The 20,908-nt window shown below is 43.1% G+C and overlaps 1 protein-coding gene across 3 annotated transcripts in view; it reads right to left on the bottom strand.

The window, feature by feature from the left end:
- Positions 1-7,640: 7,640 nt before the first annotated feature.
- Positions 7,641-20,908, bottom strand: part of LOC112228332 (myotonin-protein kinase) — a 24,127-nt gene continuing 10,859 nt past the window's right edge. The window contains exons 4-15 of one of the 3 annotated variants that reach the window (XM_042309334.1): positions 18,123-18,218; positions 17,766-17,914; positions 17,244-17,337; positions 16,520-16,717; positions 16,010-16,258; positions 15,734-15,813; positions 15,505-15,601; positions 14,695-14,864; positions 12,594-12,691; positions 10,313-10,365; positions 9,562-9,636; positions 7,641-9,213 (exon numbers count right to left, since the gene is read on the bottom strand). In XM_042309334.1, the coding sequence (XP_042165268.1) occupies positions 9,112-9,213; positions 9,562-9,636; positions 10,313-10,365; positions 12,594-12,691; positions 14,695-14,864; positions 15,505-15,601; positions 15,734-15,813; positions 16,010-16,258; positions 16,520-16,717; positions 17,244-17,337; positions 17,766-17,914; positions 18,123-18,218 (1,461 nt within the window). In that variant the 3' untranslated portion in view covers positions 7,641-9,111. Of the gene's footprint in view, positions 9,214-9,561; positions 9,747-10,312; positions 10,366-12,593; positions 12,692-14,694; positions 14,865-15,504; positions 15,602-15,733; positions 15,814-16,009; positions 16,259-16,519; positions 16,718-17,243; positions 17,338-17,765; positions 17,915-18,122; positions 18,219-20,908 lie in introns of all 3 variants that reach the window. The other 2 variants (XR_006080398.1, XM_042309335.1) reach the window with 2 other exon arrangements.

Here is a 20,908-nt window from a genome sequence, read left to right as displayed (position 1 = left end):
GTGGAAACATTTGAGTAAATGAGGGATACAAAGTATATTGAAAGCAGGTGCTTCCAAACAGGTGTGGTTCCTGAGTTAATTAAGAAATTAACATCCCATCATGCTTAGGGTCATGTATAAAATGCTGAGAAGGCCATTATTTTGGCTACCATGGCTTTGCCGCCATAGGATGACAATTCACCCAATCCCAGGGCATTAGTGGTCACTGACTGGTTTGATGCGCATGAAAATGATATAAACCATATGCCATGACCATCTCAGATCTCAACTCAGTTGAACAATTAAGGGAGATTCTGGAGTGGCACCTGAGACAGCATTTTCCACCACCATCAACAAACAACCAAATTATGGAATTGTTCGTGGAGGAATGGTGTCAAATCACTACAATAGAGTTCCAGACACTTATAGAATCAATGCCAAGGTGTATTGAAGCTGTTCTTGCTCGTGGTGGCCCAACGCCCTATTAAGACATTTGGTGTTTCCTTAATTTAGTCAGTTACCTGTATATCAACACATGTGTGTTATTCGAACCAGTTCGTTTGGCACAGAACTTTTAATTACTATCTTCTTCTTCTATGAGTTTTAACGGCGGTTGGCATCTAATTTCTTGCATTACTGCCACCTACTAGACTTGAGTACAACTCCCTAATACTTTGCTTGAAAAATAAAAATGTACTAAGTAAATACTCTACCATCTAACACTACACCCACTCATTTCAAAATTATATGAAATAAAATGAACACCACCCTACTCCTCTAATTAAATGTATTTATTCCTACCTCATGCCATCATTCTGAAAGGGTGGGACATCACCACTTAACAAACCCTATAACTCTTCGATGTCAAGTCTCACACACCCAAATACCTCTCTGCAGCTGCCACCACAATCTCAATGTTCTGAGACTTCGGATCCATCCCTGCAGTACAATTGATAACCATTCATATAAATGCTAAAAATCCAATCTTACTGAAACTTATATCACTTTTTGGCCAATCGCTCTGTACTGGTATGTCTCTACTACTCTCACCACTCCTCCCCGTTAACCCATCTTCCTCTACTTTCTTCACTGCCTCTGCATATGACAACTTCTGCTCTACTCTAACCCTGTAAACCTCAATCTGCCTCTCTCGCACGAGACATTTCTGATCTCCAGCTCCATGGGCACCCCTACAATTAACACATACCACTAGAAGTTGATCGATTAATTGGGGCCGATTTCAAGTTTTCATAACAATCGTTAATCGCCATTTTTGTACGCCAATTATGGCCCGATTACATTGCATTCCATGAGGAAACTGCGTGGCATGCTGCACACCCAGTCACGGACCAGGATGTCTTGCTCCCAGGCAGACTAAATAACTTTTTTGCCCGCTTTGAGGAAAATACAGTGCCACTGACACGGCCTGCAACGAAAACATGCGGACTCTCCTTCACTGCAGCCGAGGTGAGTAAGACATTTAAACGTGTTAACCCTCGCAAGGCTGCAGGCCCAGACGGCATCCCCAGCCGCGCCCTCAGAGCATGCGCAGACCAGCTGGCCGGTGTGTTTACGGACATATTCAATCAATCCCTATACCAGTCTGCTGTTCCCACATGCTTCAAGAGGGCCACCATTGTTCCTGTTCCCAAGAAAGCTAAGGTAACTGAGCTAAACGACTACCGCCCCGTAGCACTCACTTCCGTCATCATGAAGTGCTTTGAGAGACTAGTCAAGGACCATATCACCTCCACCCTACCTGACACCCTAGACCCACTCCAATTTGCTTACCGCCCAAATAGGTCCACAGACGATGCAATCTCAACCACACTGCACACTGCCCTAACCCATCTGGACAAGAGGAATACCTATGTGAGAATGCTGTTCATCGACTACAGCTCGGCATTCAACACCATAGTACCCTCCAAGCTCGTCATCAAGCTCGAGACCCTGGGTCTCGACCCCGCCCTGTGCAACTGGGTACTGGACTTCCTGACGGGCCGCCCCCAGGTGGTGAGGGTAGGCAACAACATCTCCACCCCGCTGATCCTCAACACTGGGGCCCCACAAGGGTGCGTTCTGAGCCCTCTCCTGTACTCCCTGTTCACCCACGACTGCGTGGCCACGCACGCCTCCAACTCAATCATCAAGTTTGCGGACGACACAACAGTGGTAGGCTTGATTACCAACAACGACGAGACGGCCTACAGGGAGGAGGTGAGGGCCCTCGGAGTGTGGTGTCAGGAAAATAACCTCACACTCAACGTCAACAAAACTAAGGAGATGATTGTGGACTTCAGGAAACAGCAGAGGGAACACCCCCTTATCCACATCGATGGAACAGTAGTGGAGAGGGTAGCAAGTTTTAAGTTCCTCGGCATACACATCACAGACAAACTGAATTGGTCCACTCACACAGACAGCATCGTGAAGAAGGCCTCAGGAGGCTGAAGAAATTCGGCTTGTCACCAAAAGCACTCACAAACTTCTACAGATGCACAATCGAGAGCATCCTGGCGGGCTGCATCACCGCCTGGTACGGCAACTGCTCCGCCCACAACCGTAAGGCTCTCCAGAGGGTAGTGAGGTCTGCACAACGCATCACCGGGGCAAACTACCTGCCCTCCAGGACACCTACACCACCCGATGTTACAGGAAGGCCATAAAGATCATCAAGGACAACAACCACCCGAGCCACTGCCTGTTCACCCCGCTATCATCCAGAAGGCGAGGTCAGTACAGGTGCATCAAAGCTGGGACCGAGAGACTGAAAAACAGCTTCTATCTCAAGGCCATCAGACTGTTAAACAGCCACCACTAACATTGAGTGGCTGCTGCCAACACACTGACACTGACACTGACTCAACTCCAGCCACTTTAATAATGGGAATTGATGGGAAATGATGTAAAATATATCACTAGCCACTTTAAACAATGCTACCTAATATAATGTTACATACCCTACATTATTCATCTCATATGCATACGTATATACTGTACTCTATACCATCTACTGCATCCTTATGTAATACATGTATCACTAGCCACTTTAACTATGCCACTTTGTTTACATACTCATCTCATATGTATATACTGTACTCGATACCATCTACTGTATCTTGACTATGCTGCTCTGTACCATCACTCATTCATATATCTTTATGTACATATTCTTTATCCCCTTACACTGTGTATAAGACAGTAGTTTTGGAATTGTTAGTTAGATTACTTGTTGGTTATTACTGCATTGTCGGAACTAGAAGCACAAGCATTTCGCTACACTCGCATTAACATCTGTTAACCATGTGTATGTGACAAATAACATTTGATTTGATTTGATTTGACCACCTGTTACGCGAGTGCAGCAAGGAGCCAAGGTAAGTTGCTAGCTAGCATTAAACTTATCTTATGAAAAAACAATCAATCTTAACATAATCACTAGTGAACTACACATGGTTGACGATATTACTAGTTTAACTAGCTTGTCCTGCGTTGCAAGTAATCAATGCGGTGCCTGTTAATTTATCATCGAATCACAGCCTACTTTGCTGAACGGGTGATGATTTAACAAAAGCTCAATCGTTGCATGAATCGTTGCATGACCATAAATATCAATGCTTTCTTAAAATCAATACACAGAAGTTTTTTTTTTAAACCAGCATATTTAGTTTAAATAAATTCATGTTAGCAGGCAATATTAACTAGGGAAATTATGTCACTTCTCTTGCTTTCATTGCATGCAGAATCAGGGTATATGCAACAGTTTGGGCCGTCTGGCTCGTTGCAAATGAATTTGCCAGAATTTTAAATAATTATGACATAACATTGAAGGTTGTGAAATGTAACAGCAATATTTAGACTTATGGATGCCACCCGTTAGATAAAATACGGAACGGTTCCGTATTTCACTGAAAGAATAAGCGTTTTGTTTTTGAAATGATAGTTTCCGCATTTGACCATATCAATGACCTAAGGCTCGTATTTCTGTGTATTTATTATATTAGAATTAGTTCTGATTTGATATTTAATAGAGCAGTCTGACTGAGTGGTGGTAGGCAGCAGCAGGCTCGTAAGCATTCATTCAAACAGCACTTTCCTGCGTTTGCCAGCAGCTCTTTGCAATGCTTGAAGCACAGCGCTGTTTATGACTTCAAGCCTATCAACTCCTGAGATTAGGCTGGCAATACTACAGTGGCTATAAGAACATCCAATAGTCAAAGGTATATGAAATACAAATGGTATAGAGAGAAATAGTCTTTCAAATTCCTATAATAACTACAACCTAAAACTTCTTAACTGGGAATATTGAAGAAGATGTTAAAAGGAACCACCAGCTTTCATATGTTCTCATGTTCTGAGCAAGGAACTTGAACGTTAGCTTTTTTACATGGCATATATTGCACTTTTACTTTCTTCTCCACACTGTTTTTGCATTATTTAAACCAAATTGAACATGTTTCATTATTTTTTTTTACTAAATTGATTTTATTTATGTATTTATTAAGTTAAAATAAAAATGTTCATTCAGTATTGTTGTAATTGTCATTATTACAAATATGTATATATAAAAAATTGTCCGATTAATCGGTATCAGCTTTTTTTTTTTGGGTCCTCCAATAATCGGTATCGGTATCGGCGGTGAAAAATCATAAACGGTCGACCTCTACATTCCACTACTTTCCCCAATACTACACATTCCTTTGTCTCATGCCCTTCTGTATGTTTCTCACACATTGGACCCTCCCTCTTACACACTGCTGCCACATGCCCATAAGCTTGACACCTGTAACATCGTAATGTATTCGGGACATACACTTGTATAGGATAACATATATCCTAACTTCACTTTGTCGGCCAAAGACTCAACTTCAAAACTCAAAACAACAGACAATGACTCTTCTGTTTCCCCACTCTCGCCACCCTGTCTGCGTCTCATCAAATTTCGAGCATCACATACACCGGGAATCTTTCCCCTCAGCTGATCAACTTTTATATTTACTGCTACCCAAGTTATTACCACTTTCATTGGTGCCCTTATCTTGAGAACAAAACAAGTCACTTTTCTTTCCCCCATTTGTTTTACTACGAGCGCATTCTCCCTCTGCCCAGCAGAAACACTAACAATTATCATTAGACCACTTCTGGTTACCCTCATCGATACCACATGACCCAACTCTTTTGTCACCCACCATGAAACCACAAATGGATCAGCCAAAAGGCAAGAGTCCACTTTTAACAATAAACTTCACTTCTACTGTCACAGACTCTTCTTTTTCCTGATCCTCGGTACATACCTCCGTCTCCAATAACTTCACAGCACCTACCACCTCCGATACTTCACCCTCATTCACTTCCTTTTCTCCTCCTGTCTTCAACTCCTTCTGCTTACACTTTCTACCATTCTTCTTCAACAAACCATCTCCCTTATTTTCCACCATTTTTATCTGACTCAAGCTCACCCTCTTCTTCCCTCTCTCTCTTAGACCTCTCTCCCTCTCTTTTTCCCTCCATCCCTCCTCAGTTTTCCAAGTATAAGTCTCCTTATGATAATACTTATGATAATACTGCTGCCCTACTCCTGACACCCATCTTGTTCTTGCCTTCTCTAGGGACTCCTTGCCCCCCTTCCTTTTAATCACTATAATTGAAGGTTTGATTGTTGGTAGCCTAATAAGCTAATATAGACCTTAGCACATTTGATGATCATAATTTGAATTGAAATGATTTGAAACACAATTGAAAATGTTGACAACAGGAAAAATTTTCATAGGAAATAGTAATCACAGCAAAAAGTGTAGTAATTCCCTTCAAAATGAATATGCGTGTTTTATCCTTTTTCGACCACATAGGGGCGATATTGGCTTACGTCTCACTTCATTCATGAGCCAAGAGATAGATCCACAATAAATACTTTATTAGTATAATCAATATGGTTTCCAAAAGATTATTAAATATGTGCAGAAAAACTTTAATGCATCTCAGTAATCAAATATAATACCACTTCTTTTAAAGCAAATTAAGTAAGAAAAAGAAAAAAGACCTTTAGTGCCCAGTGACTGAACAGTCGTGTAATGCCTCATGCACATCTCAAATATTGCTCACATAGAAAAGGCCTTGTAAGCTATGGTGAATATTTTGTAGCATACAGCAATTATCTCACCAAAATCTGGTATTATTCTCTCGCATGCTTCACCGTCCAAAGGACCATATTAGGCCTATATGATTTAACATGGCTTTCCCTAACAGCAAGGTGCATAGCATTTTGGCAGTATGATCTATAGCTACCACAGTATACATTTTGTGGATTTAAACCAATATTCTTGCGATCATTAATTGGCTATACTGTACTCTAACCAGAATAGCAAACTTTCCTTCATACCATTGCCTTCCTTGTGCCCCATTGCCCCCAATCATGTATTCTAACAGTTGAAGTCGAAGTTTACATACACTTAGGTTGGAGTAATTAAAACTCGTTTTTCAAACACTCCAAATATTTCTTGTTAACAAACTATAGTCTTGGCAAGTCGGTTAGGACATCTACTTTGTGCACGACACAAGTAATTTTTCCAACAATTGTTTACAGACAGATTATTTCACTTATAATTCACTGTAACACAATTCCACTGGGTCAAAAGTTTACATACACTAAGTTGACTGTACCTTTAATCAGCTTGGAAAATTCCATTAAATTATGTAATGGCTTTAGAAGCTTCCGATAGCCTAATTGACATCATTTGAGTCAATTGGAGGTGTACCTGTGGATGTATTTCAAGGCCTTCCTTCAAACTCAGTTCCTCTTTGCTTGACATCATGAGAAAATCAAAAGAAATCAGCCTAGACCTCAGAAAATAATTTGTAGACCTCCACAAGTCTGGTTCATCCTTGGGAGAAATTTCCAAACGCCTGACGGTACCGCGTTCATCTGTACAATCAATAGTACGCAAGAATAAACACCATGGGACCACGCAGCCGTCATACCGCTCAGGAAGGAGGCGCGTTCTGTCTCCTAGAGATGAACGTACTTTGGTGCGAAAAGTGCAAATCAATCCCAGAACAACAGCAAAGGACCTTGTGAAGATGTTGGAGGAAACAGGTACAAAAGTATCTATATCTACAGTAAAATGAGTCTTATAGCAACATAACCTGAAAGGCCGCTCAGCAAGGAAGAAGCCACTGCTCCAAAACCGCCATAAGAAAGCCAGACTACGGTTTGCAACTGCACATGGGGACAAAGATCGTACTTTTTGTAGAAATGCCCTCTGGTCTGATGAAACAAAAATAGAACTGTTTGGCCATAATGACCATCGTTGTGTTTGGAGGAAAATGGGGGAGGCTTGCAAGCCGAAGAACACCATCCCAACCGTGAAGCACGGGGTGTCAGCATCATGTTGTGGGGGTGTTTTGCTGCAGGAGGGAGTGGTGCGCTTCGCAAAATAGATGGCATCATGAGGTAGGAAAATGATGTGGACACATTGAAGCAACATCTCAAGACATCAGTCAGAGGAAGTTAAACCTCGGTCACAAATGGGTCTTCCAAATGGACAATGACTCCAAGCATACTTCCAAAGTTGGCAAAATGGCTTAAGGACAACAAAGTCAAGGTATTGGAGTGGCCTTCACAAAGCCCTTACCTCAATCCTATAGAAAATTTGTGGGCAGAACTGAAAAAGCGTGTGCGAGCAAGGAGGCCTACAAACCTGACTCAGTTACACCAGCTCTGTCAGAAGGAATGGGCCAAAATTCACCCAACTTATTGTGGGAAGCTTGTGGAAGGCTACCCAACACGTTTGATCAAGTTAAATAATGTAAAGGCAACGCTACCAAATACTAATTGAGTGTATGTAAACTTCTGACCCACTGGGAATGTGATGAAATAAATAAAAGCTTAAATAAATAATTCGCTCTACTATTATTCTGACATTTCACATTCTTAAAATAAAGTGGTGATCCTAACTGACCTAAGACAGTGACTTTTTATGAGGATTAAATGTTTGGCTAAGGTGTATGTAAACTTCCGACTTCAACTGTACATCATCTATCCTAGCACTGGTTCAAGGCTTTACGTGCGGCTTGCTGACGCAGAGCCTTCCTACAACTTACACAGCCTTGATGTAGGAAGGCTCAGCATCAGCAAGCCCTGGACCTGAGCTAAGTGCAACCTTAAAGTGTAACCTTGCAATCCCAGAAATCGTAAAACACACCAACCTCCGATCTCTCTGTCCTTAGCCTTCAGTCAACATTTGCTTGGTATTGTTCTGTAGATGTTATCTATGTATTCCAAACAGGCCCATCTAATAGCATGCTTCCATCAAAGCCTGTAGTGCAACGAATACCTCTCACATTCAACACAATCCACTCTTACATGTATATATACAAAGTAAACCACTAGATGATGCTGTTAAAAATTAATGACTGAACATTTGTACCACATTAATATTGGACAAAATGCACCAATAATGTCCAGGTGTGCTGGAGAGTGTGTGCTTATGGAGTGGACTGATTGTCCCCTCTGGCTGTCACTTAAACCAGCAATGTCTCTTTGCTGTGGTGTCTTCTTGTTGTCAAAGCTTGCTTTTACCTCAGTCCGCTCAGAGATATAAGTGCCCACATAGCGACACTCGGAAAGCAACAGGCATCTATTAGTAGTCCAGGAGGAGATGTCCTTCATTAACATTTTCTATACCTCCCCATTCATTTTAAGCTAGTGACAGTCCTTAGCTTTCCTATGGTTATCCCACTGCTCCATGTTCCCCGTTACCCCATTCATGCCCAGCACTCTGCTCGCTCTTAATTCTATATATGGGACAAGTGCAATGAGTATAGCATTCGCTTTAACACCCGTCCACCATACTAGCTCAAAACTCTCTCCTTCAGAGGTACTGTAATAGGACTCTGTGGTGGATGCAGAGCAACATCATGCTGCTGCCTCTCTAGTGTGTTCTGTCCACTTCACGTTAAGCCCATTTCATCCCCACCCTTCATCCCTCCAGCCATGTGGTGCTCCTGTCCTGTTAGCCGAGGGGGTGTTTGGGGGAAGGGAGCAGCTGTAGCGTAGGGGGTGACACATCTGGGTCGCCCCTCGATCCCAAGAGGGGAGGTAGCTAAACCAAGAGGGGGGGTGGGGGTGGGGGTTCAGGAGATCTCAGTACAGCAGTGTCTGTCCCAGGCTTGGAGATCTCCCCCCTCCGCACACACCAACAAGTAGGACTCACTTCTCTCCTGTGGCCAGCGCATCTGAGAGAGAGGGAGACAAAGGAGGAGAGGGAAGGGAGGGAGAGGGTGAGAGGAAGATAGAGAAGGAAAGGAGAGGGAGGGAGGGGAGCATGAAGGGGGAGAGATGGAGAAAGAAAGGTGGAGCCATTGTGGTAAGGAGGGGGAGATAGAGCAACAGTGCAAAGAGAGAGAGATGCAGTCATACAGTCATTTTTTCATCAAGTATATGGGTGTGTCAAATGGCACCCTATTCCCTATACTTTAGACCAGACTCCTGTTGTCCCTGGTCAAAAGTGCACTAAATAGGGAATTAGGGTATAATTTGGGACAAAAGCATAATTTCCAGTCCTCATGTTTCAAATCTCCTACCCTGTGAAACAGCAGCAGGTGGCGGTGGAGAGGGATCACCAGCGGGTAGTGACAGGCAGGGGGCGATTTCTTCCCCTGAAACACACTCACAGTCACGAACTGAACAGGATTGCAGGCCAGGGTACAGATGCAGTCTTTTTTTTGTGCGAGTCACAGCACAGCACAGCACAGCTTGCCGCACTCGCCTGGGTCAAAATCCGTGAGAGAAAGTCAGACACAAAATCATTTCATTGGCCCTGGGCATGATGAGGACTCGTTATTTCAGATTAATGCAGTGAAATATATTTCGCCAGGCGAGTGTGGCATGCTGTGCTGTGACATGCCCAAAAAAGACTGCACCTGTAACGCTTTATTTGGATAGTACAGTTATCCACTAACTCTCGCCCTACCCCTAACACTAGCTGTAGATCAGCAAGGCCTATAGACTGGCAAGTTGTAAACCATCTATAGAGGACTATCCAAATAAAGTGGGACCCATTGCAGGAGCAGAAATATGGGCTGGGTGTGAGTGGGGTAAGAGCTTGTTATGCTTTATTTGCACTACCTCTATATCCACATGGAAATGTACACACATTCTCTTTATATACCCCAAATAAGGCCAATGTTAGTTGCTAAAACAAGATGTTTCCAAAATGACCAAGCAGACAGCCAAATAGGTTGTTTGTTTGCCCTCAGAAAGCCTTTGATCATCTCAGAAAGAGAGAGAGAGAGAGAGAGAGAGAGAGAGAGAGAGAGAGACAGTAAGTCTTACATCGTCCAGACAGTGTGCAGGCAGAGAAAGAGACGACGGGCAGACACGCAGTTCTGTGATTGGAGAAGAGAGAGGTACATTAGAACAGCCCAAGGCTGGGTTTCCTAAAAGCATCGTAGCACTAAGATCATCTTAATTCCATTGAAACTAAAGGGATGAATGATGATCTTAGTCCTACAATGCTTTTGGGAAACCTAGCCCAAGAGAGCAGGGGCCTGTTCAGGAGGGTGAAAAGTTACAGGAATGTTCAGATAGAAATATATTGTGTAGAACAGATATGGTTGTCTGTCACCCAGAATTGGGGATTAGCTCTATCGTGTCAGCCCAGCTAGCACATAATGTTCTGAGAACCATACTGTATGTTTCTTAGCGCTTGGTGAGAGCGTGGTTTTCCTATTGTTATTTTGCAGAAAACCTTCCCACAACATTCTGGGAATGGTGCACGATTCCCAGCTAGCACATAACGTTCTGAGAACCATATGTTTCTTAGGTGGGAATTTCTGTACATCAGCATAACAATTTCTACGGGTATCCTCATGGTTCTATTTAAAGTCATGTTCTCAGAACATCAGGAAAACATTCCATATAAATGACAAGAAAACATTAGTAACATTCAAAAAAAGTTCTAAGAATGTTGTTTAAACACATTCTGCTCTCAGCATCAACAAAACTATATCCTCTATCTTGTATGCTCAGGTGTGTTGGCCACGCCTACTAATTGGCCACATCTGATCTTGATGAGTGCCTGTTTCCTTTGAAATGGGGTCTGTTTGAATAGACTAAAATGAACATGGCATGCTAGCTCCATCCTGGTGGCGCAGTGGACTAATTCCATGGCTAGAGAACAGAAGATCATTGGTTCAAATTTCACTGATGCCGAGCCACAATAAAAATACATGTGTTTGCATGATTAATGCCTTAGGACACATGGAAATGAATTTGCTATCTGTACTTGACGTTCAAAACAGTGTTATTAAAAGTCTTATTGAAACATGTTCTCAGAATATTATTTAATAACGTAGAATTTCCGTTCTCAGAACCTCCCTACAACCCGAAAATGAACATTCCCAGAACAGGCAAATTGTTTATTTCCGTTCTCAGAATGCTTTAAAAACATTCAGTTTTACCTGTCAGGAAACATATGACTTCGTTCCCAGAACCAATAGGAAACCAAAAACTTAAGTTTACACAACTTCCAAGGAGCCAAATAGCTGGGAGTTCTATTCCTCATGACATTTCTATCTGCAGCATTCCTCAATGTTTGCCTACTGAACGTGGCCCAGGACTGAGTAGCTACACTTTTGCAGGAAACTGTTTTGGGTGGGTGCACTGCTGACAAGCCAGCTGTGAAAGTCACAACAACAACAAAAATATAAACAATTTCAGCAGCAGTGATTGCGTGAGTGAATGGGTGTGTGGAAGTGAGAGAGAGAAAGAGAGAATGTGATGAAAATGGAGTGATTGGAAAGGGCGTGAGGCTTTGCCAGTATTTCTTGGCAACTTTTTAAAAGTATAGTACGTAAATATGTTTATTATTTCATTAACAATGTTGTTTTCCCTTTAAACAAGCTAGCCGGTCCTGTTTATCTGCTTGTCAACAGCGCCTGTCATTTGGTGCGTTCTGGGAGTTGGAGTCCTCTAAGGGACTGAATGCATCCAGCCCTCCATCCACACATCCATCCATTAGAAACCTACCCTGAAGGAGACCCCAAAACACTGCATCTTTAAAAGGCTCATTACACTGTATTGATTTATAGAGAGGGAGGGCCAATGGCTGCATACCAGGCCTATTCTTAGAGGGGATATTTATTGTTCTGTTCTGGCCAAGGGCTCCAACATAAGCAGATGCTGCTTGGTGCTCACTATTTTTTCACAGTATGTGGCTCATATGGTCTGGAAATCCTACCATATCACATTTGTGTTGTTAGACACTGTTGCCTGTGAAGAGATGCTATAGCACTTATAGATGTCTATAGGATGAGGTAATGCTGCTACACAATTCCAGGGTTGTGTTCATAAGGCATCAAATGTATGAACATTTTTTGAAAAAGGAGGGACTAGCTGGATTCTTCCAATGAGAAAAGCTCATTTTAGTTTTCCGTTGCAAAACGGTTTTAAAAGTTTTCAGTTGTGTACTTTTATGAAGACGACACAACCTTCAGGTCAAAAGTTCAAAATGGTTGGAAAAGAAACCCAAGGAAGGATGATAGAACAGGCAATGATTCAAGTATGAGGGTTTTTTGAAGAGGAGAGGAGGAGGGATGAGTGCTGGGTCCCTTGCCTGTCTCCTTGGGGGACTTCAGGCCCTGGATCTCCCCTCTCAGTCTCTCCATCTCTTTCTCCAGCTCTCCATTCCTCTTCTCTGCCTCTTGCAGCCGCCTACGTAGATGATTGGATAAGATCAGCTTTAAATACAATGGCTCTGGTATTGGCTATGAATACTCACCTAAATATCAAAAGGCATCATTACATTATAGCTTGTAATTACTACATATAATGTACAGTGGCTTGGGAAAGTGTTCACCCCCTTTGGCATTTTCCCGATTTTGTCGCCCTACAACCTGGAATTTACATAGACTTTTGGGGGGGTTTGTACAATTTCATTTACACAACATGCCTACCACTTTGAAGATGCTAAATATTTTTTATTGTGAAACAAACAAGAAATAAGACAGAAAAACAGAACTTGAGGGTGCATAACCATTCCACCCCCCCCACAAAAGTCAATACTTTGTAGAGACACCTTTTGCAGCAATTACAGCTGCAAGTCTCTTGGGGTATGTCTCTATAAGCTTGGCACATCTAGCCACTGGGATTTTGGCCCATTCTTCAAGGCAAAACTGCTCCAGATCCTTCAAGTTGGATGGGTTCCGCTGGTGTACAGCAATCTTTAAGTCATACCACAGACTCTCAATTGGATTGAGGTCTGGGCTTTGACTAGGCCATTCCAAGACATTTAAATGTGTCCCCTTAAACCACTTGAGTGTTGCTTTAGCAGTATGCTTAGGGTCATTGTCCTGCTGGAAGGTGAACCTCCGTCCCAGTCTCAAATCTCTGGAAGACTGAAACAGGTTTCCCTCAAGAATTTCCCTGTATTTAGTGCCATCCATCATTCCTTCAATTCTGACCAGTTTCCCAGTCCCTGCCGATGAAACACATCCCCACACCATGATGCTGCCACCACCATGCTTCACTGTGGGAGGGGAGGGGATTGAACACTGATGGTGTTCACGGGGTGATGAGAGGTGTTAGGTTTTTTTCTTTAAGCAATGGCTTTTTTCTGGACACTCTTCTGTAAAGCTCAGCTCTGTGGAGTGTGTGGCTTAAAGTGGTCCTATGGACAGATACTCCAATCTCAGCTGTGGCGCTTTGCAGCTCTTTCAGGGTTATCTTTGGTCTCTTTGTTGCCTCTCTGATTAATGCCCTCCTTGCCTGGTCCGTGAGTTTTGGTGGGCAGCCTTGTCTTGGCAGGTTTGTTGTGGTGCCATTTTCTTCACATTTTTTTGTGGATTTAATGGTGCTCCGTGGGATGTTAAAAGTTTCTGATATTTTTTTGTAACCCAAACCTGATCTGCACTTCTCCACAACTTTGTCCCTGACATGTTTGTTGAGCTGCGTGGGCTTCATGGTCCCACTTGCTTGGTGGTGCCCCTTGCTTAGTGGTGTTGCAGACTCTGGGGCCTTTCAGAACAGGTGTTTATATACTAAGATCATGTGACAGATCATGTGACACTTAGATTGCACACAGGTGGACTTTATTTAACTAATTATGTGACTTCTGAAGGTAATTGGTTGCACCAGATCTTATTTAGGGAATTCGTAGCAGAGGGGGGAAAAATTGGCACGCACCACTTTTCCATTTTTTATTTTTGAGAATTTTTTGTCATTTTTTAAATGTCGCTTCACCAGTTTGGACTATTTTGTGTATGTCCATTACATGAAATCCAAATAAAAATCCATTTAAATTACAGGTTGTAATGCAACAAAATAGTAAAAACTTTTGCAAAGCTACCCATTTGTCTGCTGGGTCTGTCAAGTACGAAAGGAAAAGGTGAGGGAGACTCATTTTTAGCAGTAGAGCAATACTGAAATAAAAGCATAGGCCCCATATCTACCTGTGTGTGCCTAACAATGTTTGTCCTTCTGCCATGTTGTGCTGCTGCCGTGTTATGTTGTTGTCTTAGGTCTCTCTTTATGTATTGTTGTCGTGTGTCTTGTCGTGATGTGTGTTTTGTCTTAGTTTATTATTTTTTGCCTCTTGGTAGGCCGTCATTGTAAATAAAATGTGTTCTTAATTGACTTGCCTGGTTAAATAAAGGTTAAAAAAGGTTACCAAAAAATGTATATATGTATCTGTCTGTCTCACTCAGGAGTGATCTAACCTATGCAGATCCTCATCAAGTACTGAATTCTGGTCGTTCTCCTCCTCTTCCTCCTCTGTTGTGGTGTGAGTCGACTCTGCAGTACCCTGCTCCAAGGCTAGGGGGAGCTCAAGCAAGGCAGGCAGGTTGTCAGGCGTGGTCAGGACATCTCTGAGCTGCCACATCTGACTCTGAAAGCCCACAGCACCCCTCTCAGTGTTAGACATACACCGCCTGATAAAGGTTAACATTGTGTAGCCCTCAGCATCAGTGGAGGCTGCTGAGGGGAGAGCACAGGTTATGCTGAGCACAGGTGTTTGGTGGCACCTTAATTGGGGAGGACGGGCTCATAATCATGGCTGGAACAGAGCTAATGGAATGGCATCAAACCATGTGTTGGCATCAAACCATACCATTCCACCTATTCCGCTCCAGCCATTACCACGAGCCCGTCCTCCCCAATTAAGGTGCCACCAACCACCTGTGCTCAGCATAACCTAATCTAGCAGCCATTAGTATTTATTGTATGCCTAACTTTGACGTATGCCACAAAACACATTCAAGATGTTGTTAGCTCAGGAAGAGCTAAGCATTTTTGTCACTGCTTAGTGACACACGAGATGAGGAAAGCACTTAGCGTTCCTGCATAAATAAATGCACATGTATGTGTAACAGGGTGGGAGTCCCAACCTACAGCTAACTAGCTAGTGGTTCCACATCGCTTACCCGACTACTCAAATTGTCCTTAGTAGCCAATCTAGCAGTTAGCATTCTAGTCTTGATTGTTAAAACGTAACTCAGCTAGTTGTTAGGTGTGGATAGTCAACCTACAAGCTTATCCTGGAAATTGAAGCTTGGCAACCCAAGGTGTCGCTGGTGGTCAATCTCCATCATGATGTCACGACTGCGATCCAAGGCACCTGTCTGTCTGTAAGAGATACAAAAAACCCCAGAAAGAACAAAAGACAAAGAAAACATAACTGTGTTGATATAGTTTTGTGTGATACCCCATTAATTTGGGGTACTTTGATACTGAGACAGTATATGATATGAATGTGACCTTGTAGCTGTGTAGGAGTAGCCAACGAAAGCCAGGTGAACTCCAATAGGGGCCTTGTCCATAACATCACTCAGTGTTTCCTGTAGAACACAAGACAGCATTACAAATAGAGTGATTTATATATTTATATGTTATCTGCTATATTTGCTTTTCAGGCTTGCTTCTGGAGCCATGTAATAATCTGTGGAGTCCCTTAAGGCTCTGTATTAGACTCCTTTACATTTAAATGGATCGTATATAGATTGTAGATTGTATATTGACTTTTCAGATTAATACCATTTCACTGAGGCAGTCATCCAACACATCAAAGTTGGAGGTGTCAGTGGCGTTGGAGACTTCAGGTTGGAAGGGTGCTGGAAGTTCATGCAGGGAGCCCCAGTCTAGTCCACAGAAGAAGGGGTGGGCCCTGAAGTCCCCAGAACCCCTGGCCCCCATACGATCCTCCCTCTCGCAGATTAGCCCCATGATGAGGGAACGGGCCTCATCTGAAACCTCGGGGCCAGACGGGGGGAACTCAAAGTGCTCCTGGGGGGACATGGTTGGTTCCTCTTAGTTCTTCAGAGTTCTTTAGGTTTAAGCTCAATATATACCTCTTTGCACTCCTCGCAGATGTATAAGAAAATGGTCTCAAAGATCACTATGGTCCAATCCCAAATTGACTCCTAAACCCTACACCCTATGCACTTTAAAAATATATATATATATATATATATAAGTTTTATGACCCTCAACATGTTCTCTTGATCAATCTGTAAGATTAGTTTCTGTATAAAGTCATCATCATACCTGGAAGTTCATGATCTTGGCGTAGGTCTCAGAGATGGAGTCTGCGTAGAAGGGTGTGGTCCCCTGCAGCATCTCGTAGGCACAGACCCCCAGGGCCCACCAGTCACACTCAGGGCCGTAACCTCCCCCTCCCTCCACCGCACGCAGGATCTCTGGGGACAGGTAGTCAGGTGTGCCCACCGCCAGGGAAGAGTACACCTGCAAATACACAGACACATGTCAAGGCACACCAATGCATTTACAAAAGTTAGAATTCTATCTTCGGGATAGCTCCCTGAGCATTTACAAAAGTTGGAATTCTATCTTCGGGATAGCTCCCTGAGCATTTACAAAAGTTGGAATTCTATCTTCGGGATAGCTCCCTGAGCATTTACAAAAGTTAGAATTCTATCTTCGGGATAGCTCCCTGAGCATTTACAAAAGTTAGAATTCTATCTTCGGGATAGCTCCCTGAGCATTTACAAAAGTTAGAATTCTATCTTCGGGATAGCTCCCTGAGCATTTACAAAAGTTAGAATTCTATCCTCGGGTTAGCTCCCTGAGCATTTACAAAAGTTAGAATTCTATCCTCGGGTTAGCTCCCTGAGCCTTGGCTTTAGCTCGAAGGGCTTACACAACCTTGTGACTCACAGTAGACCCAGGTTCGATACCCACTCTGTTACTTTTGCACAACAGTATTGTGGAGTGAATTGTGAGTATTTTGTGGCCCTTTGGGGTCTCTCACCATGCCATCCTCCTGGACCCTCAGACAGGAACCAAAGTCCCCCAGCCTGACGTGGCCCTCCGCCGTCAGCATGATGTTGTCAGGTTTGATGTCCCTGCAAAGGGGAGAGTGAAGGATGCAAATCTGACTATGCACATTCACAGGTCTGAACATTATTCTTACTGTTCCCAGGTCATCTATATGAGATTTCATAGCTAACGTACCCATGGTTCGTGGAACCCTAGACTCAGAACTTGCGGTGCATGGACCAAAATGAAACCATTAGAGGACGTAGACAGTCCACACTCAAAAACAGACTTCTCAAGTTCTATTATGCTTATTTATTCATGCATCCCAGAGTCAACAAACATTCTTTGAACCTCTCTTGTAGGTCCTCCAAAGTAAGGAACAATGTTCCCTGTTTTCTGAGAACACTTCTTCCAGAAAAATGACTGTTTTCAGAACATTACGGCGGTATTCTAGGAACACCACAAATAGTTTGCTGGAGGTTGTCATGTTGCCAGGTGTCTCTGACCAACTAACCTGTGCACATAGCCCATCCTGTGGATGGAGTCGATCGCCATGACCATCTCAGCCAAGTAGAACTGGGCCATGTCCTCAGGGATACGGTCGCCAAACTTACTGAGCAGGGTCAACAGGTCACCACCCACGTAGTAGTCCATCACCAGGTACTGAGAGAGAGAGCGAGAGTGAGTGAGAGAGAGAGATAGAGAGATGTGAAGAAGAAAACATTAAGAGAAAGAAAGATTAAATTATTATCCCTTGGTGTATTTCAAGGGAAAGAAACTGAGGGAAGTGACTGAATCACACCAGGTAGACTGCAGTCAGATGTGAGAGCTGAAATGACCCTGATGTTTGCGATTTGTCACTAATACCCACCAGGTAATTGTCGTCCTGGAAGGCATAGTGCAGCTCTGTGATCCACCTTCGATCACCCTTCAGCAGAACCTCTCTCTCCTCCTGGTAACAAGCTGTCTACAGGACAGAAACACAAAGACGCAACACAGAGAGACAGATGGCCTCACATCCCAGCTTGGTTCCTTGGAAGTTGTGGGAACATACGTTTTTGGTTTCCCGTTGGTTCTGGGAATGAAGCCATAAGTTTCCTGACATGTAAAACGGAACGTTCTGAGAACGGTAGTGACATTTTTGCCTGTTCTGGGTTCATTCCTTTTTGGGTTGCAGGGAGGTTCTGAGAACATTTTACTATGGTTTCCTGAATGTTTTCCTGGGAGGCTTTATTAATGTTCTGCGAACAGAAATTCTATCTTATTTGAAGGTAATTAACCCTCTATGGCATGACTTTTTATTTTGGGGGGGAAAAATATTTTACCCGATTTTTCTTTTGGGGGGCTTGGGGGTCCCTGATAATATATCTATCATAAAATATGTTGTCCATTCCCCCCCACCCCACACCCCCGAACCAGACATTGGTTTGTTGCCTCAGGGCTGGAATAAGGAAAACAAGCGATATATGAATTAGAACAAAAGTTGTATTTTTCATATAAACATATAAACCAACATCCAAATGACTGTCTGTGTGCGTGTGCGTGTGTGTAGGGGTTAGCCTATGTGTGCGGGTATATGTGCGAGTGTGTGTGTGTTTCAGTGTGTCTGAATGTGTGTTTGTCTGGGTTATTGTTTGAATCAGTGTTTCTCTTTTTGACAAAAGCACACTCTGATTTCCAATTCTGTGTGGAACCTCAGGAAGCAGTTGCTGGTGGATGTGAAACAGAGGTGGACATCACATTTCTGACACTTGGCTTTTGGTGTACTTGTGCAACCTGGTACCTTGCATCTCCCCTTCTTTTCAGCCAGACTCATCCAGTGGGCTGTGGCATCCAGGCGCACATTAGGGACTGGAATTGGAGCAGGGGTCCTTTCCTCCTCTTACTCACCAGAAATTGTGGAACTGGGACGACCTTTCTTGCACTCCAGACTCTTTCCACTTTTGCATAGGCCTTCAGCGATGTATGACTTGAAGGTATACAGCTTCATTTGTTCCTTCTTTCTCATGCCAGTGTCTTCACAATCTCTTCAGTAGAGCAGACAGGTTGTCACGATGATCATATCCAGGAAGTGGAACACCAGCCGGTGGTACCACTTCTTTGCTCTGATTTTGTTCCGGTACAGTGCACTCAGTGAGTCAAGCAGATCCACACCACCAATATCCTTGTTGTATTCTTTCACCACAGCAGGGCAGGGGACTTTGGTGATCATCTTTCGCTTGAGATCCCACCTGTCAACCTCAGTTTTTTTTGATGGCCTCCCTTCTATTCAGTATCATGGTGTCAGCAACTTGGGACACTCGGCAGACTTTGTTCCAAAACATGCGGGTGCCTGGTAAAGCAAACAACGACATGTACACCATAATACTCAGGAACTGCTCCAATTCTTTTGTTGTGAGGTTAAGGGGCTTGTTTGCGTTACATTGTATTGCATATAAACTTGACAGGCCTACAATAACTTCCAGAATGTCTTCAGTGAAAAACTGCTTGAAGTACTGGAGGGGGAACATGATATCATCAGATCTTGAAAGCAGGCCCTGCCATTCTGGGTAAGCATTGAAGTATGCATTGTGGGGTGTTCTCCACCGGGGTAGGCGTGGAACATCAACCTCTGCTACATCTTCATCCTCAGACTCAGTCTCATTGTCAACAGACAGGCAATTCCCCTTTAAAAAATAAAGCAGGAAGCACACATTTGAATGTGTCATATACCCTTCTTCATCCACTAACGCACGCGCACACATTACTTTGCTGACTGACCCCTAACTGACCCCTGACCTCCTAACTGTCTGTAAAACCTGATTCTGGGATCTACTCTTCCTGACTCTCCTCAAGCTCATGGTCCTCACTGTCAGAGGGAATGACCCTAACTGCTCGATGATGTTCCTTCCGCCCATAAAATGTTCTTGTGTCCATTTCCTGGAAGTATCATTAGATAGTAAAGTAAAAACATTGACCATGGTCATAATTATGCATCCAAGCACATCTCCACACTTTAGCATGATATTGCCCGAACAAAAGTGGTCTAACTGCATAATGTTGCCCTGAGGCAACGAACCAAAAAACACTGTTTTAGTATATAAATAAAAACAAAATAAGTCTTTAAACAATCAAACATACTTCTTTGCATACTCATGCACTTGCATATATTTAAAAAAAAAAGTTATTTCAATTTAAACATGTTAAAAAGTGATTTTATCTTACCAATTGGTGGCAATGTGTCCCATGCGGCTTTGCTTTCTGAAAGGACTGCTCCACCCCAGACAAAAGGCCACACTCACTTCAGCCCCTCATTTCATAGGACACAGACATGTCCGGTGATATTATATATATACACTGCTCAAAAAAATAAAGGGAACACTAAAATAACACATCCTAGATCTGAATGAATGAAATATTCTTATTAAATCATTTTTTCTTTACATAGTTGAATGTGCTGACAACAAAATCACACAAAAATTATCAATGGAAATCAAATGTATCAACCCATGGAGGTCTGGATTTGGAGTCACACTCAAAATTAAAGTGGAAAACCACACTACAGGCTGATCCAACTTTGATGTAATGTCCTTAAAACAAGTCAAAATGAGGCTTAGTAGTGTGTGTGGCCTCCACGTGCCTGTATGACCTCCCTACAACGCCTGGGCATGCTCCTGA

Source organism: Oncorhynchus tshawytscha, linkage group LG30 (genome assembly GCF_018296145.1).
Source record: "Oncorhynchus tshawytscha isolate Ot180627B linkage group LG30, Otsh_v2.0, whole genome shotgun sequence".
Lineage (NCBI taxonomy): Eukaryota > Metazoa > Chordata > Actinopteri > Salmoniformes > Salmonidae > Oncorhynchus > Oncorhynchus tshawytscha.
Note: the sequence above shows the minus strand (reverse complement) of the source record. Positions and strands in the feature narration are given on the sequence as shown.